The 2,023-nt window shown below is 38.6% G+C and overlaps 1 protein-coding gene across 1 annotated transcript; it reads left to right on the plus strand.

Moving 5' to 3' along the window:
- Position 1: 1 nt before the first annotated feature.
- On the plus strand, positions 2 to 1,803 carry LOC111667952 (tripartite motif-containing protein 16-like; the record flags this gene model as incomplete). The annotated part of the gene is made up of 1 exon (XM_023423821.2): positions 2 to 1,803. A coding segment is annotated over one exon (903 nt), but the record flags the coding sequence as incomplete, so codon positions are not given.
- Between the last annotated feature and the right edge of the window lie 220 nt (positions 1,804 to 2,023).

The following is a 2,023-nucleotide window of genomic DNA, read 5'->3' on the forward strand; positions in this document are numbered from 1 at the left end:
TGATGTGAAGCAGCAGATCAGATCCCAGCAGGAAACTGAAGCCGGTCGAGTCAAAGAGCTTCAGGAGAAGCTGCAGCAGGAGATCGCTGAGCTGAAGAGGAAAGACGCTGAGCTGAAGCAGCTCTCACACACAGAGGATCACAGCCACTTTCTACGCAACTACCCCTCACTGTCACGACTCAGTGACTCTACAGACTCGTCCAGTATCAATATCTTTCCTCAAAGATACTTTGAGGACGTGACAGCAGCTGTGTCACAGCTCAGAGAGAAACTACAGGACGTTCTGACAGAGACATGGACAAACATCTCACTGACAGTGACTGAAGTGGATGTTTTACTGTCACAACCAGAGCCCAAGACCAGAGCTGACTTCTTAAAATATTCACAGGAAATCACACTGGATCCGAACACAGCTTTCACACGTCTGTTATTATCTGAGGGAAACAGAAAAGTTAAATTTACATTCAAACAACAGTCTTATCCTCGTCATCCAGACAGATTCACAACATATTGTCAGGTCCTTAGTAGAGAGAGTCTGACTGGACGTTGTTACTGGGAGGTGGAGAGGAGAGGAGGAGTTTGTGTATCAGTCTCATACAAGAATATCAGCAGAGCAGGGGAGGAAAGTTTATTTGGAAACAATTCCAAATCGTGGGCATTATATTGTGATCAAAACACTTTTTCATTTAGGTTCAACAACATCAAAACTCCAGTCTCAGGTCCTCAGTCCTCCAGAGTAGGAGTGTACCTGGATCACACAGCAGGTGTTCTGTCCTTCTACAGCGTCTCTGAAACCATGACTCTCCTCCACAGAGTCCAGACCACATTCACTCAGCCTCTCTATGCTGGACTCTGTCTTTACTGGGTTGATGGAACCACAGCAGAGTTGTGTAAAGTGAAATAGACAGGAGTGAGTTAAAATGTGTATTTTAGCCTCTCAGTGTATTTAGTGTCTTTGTGTTTGTCGCTGAGAGTCATTGTCAGCACTTTGACCTCTTCTCATTTCTTGTGGTGTCGATGTAGGAGTGACTTTAGGCCGAGCTGGAGCCATGGAGGAAATCACTGCTCATGATGATGTTAGTTTCTCCTGAACTCACATTTCTCCGCATGAGAACACAAACTTCTCTGAGCTCTGAGTGTTTGTTGGATATTTGTGTTGATGTGTTTTTATGTGTTACGTTTTATGTGTCAGCGTTTTATGTGTTACGAAAGGATTACAAAATGCCTGTAAAAAGAAAAATACACTATATAGAGAATTCATAAAACTAAGGACTAAAGAGGCAGAAAAGAAATATAAAAACTATAAAAATAAGTTAACCAATATTATAAGGGTATGTAGGAGAGAATACTATACTAAAATATTATATTATAACAAAAGCAATATTAAAGGAATATGGGACATATTAAATAGTATTATTAAAAATAGTCCTAAACAACAGAGCTACCCTCAATATTTTATCGATAATAATATTAAAAAGGACAATATGGATGATGTGGTCAATAGCTTTAATCATTTTTTTGTAAATGTTGGACCAAACCTGGCAAAAAAAATTCCAGATCCATTGTTATCTGAGGATTGGAATGATAACCTCATAGTGAGAAATCCCAGTTCAATGTTCCTTACAGCAGTGGAAGAAAAAGAAATAATAGATATAGTAAATAAATGTAAATACAAAACATCTACTGATCTGAATGAAATTGATATGAAAGTTGTAAAAAAGGTCATTGAGGGGATTTCTGAACCACTTACATACATCTGTAACTTATCATTCCAAACCGGAAAATTTCCTAACAACATGAAAATAGCTAAAGTTGTGCCACTGTATAAAACTGGGGATAGACACCACTTCACAAATTACAGGCCAGTTTCTTTACTTCCTCAATTCTCCAAAATTCTAGAAAAACTATTCAATAACAGATTGGACAAATTCATAAACAAACATAAATTACTTTCTGACAGTCAATACGGATTTAGAGCAAACAGCTCAACATCACTGGCATTAACAGAATCAATTGAGGAGAT

Source organism: Seriola lalandi, unplaced genomic scaffold (assembly GCF_002814215.2).
Source record: "Seriola lalandi dorsalis isolate HSWRI2012SDOR001 ecotype SW California unplaced genomic scaffold, Sedor1 jcf7180002054694, whole genome shotgun sequence".
Lineage (NCBI taxonomy): Eukaryota > Metazoa > Chordata > Actinopteri > Carangiformes > Carangidae > Seriola > Seriola lalandi.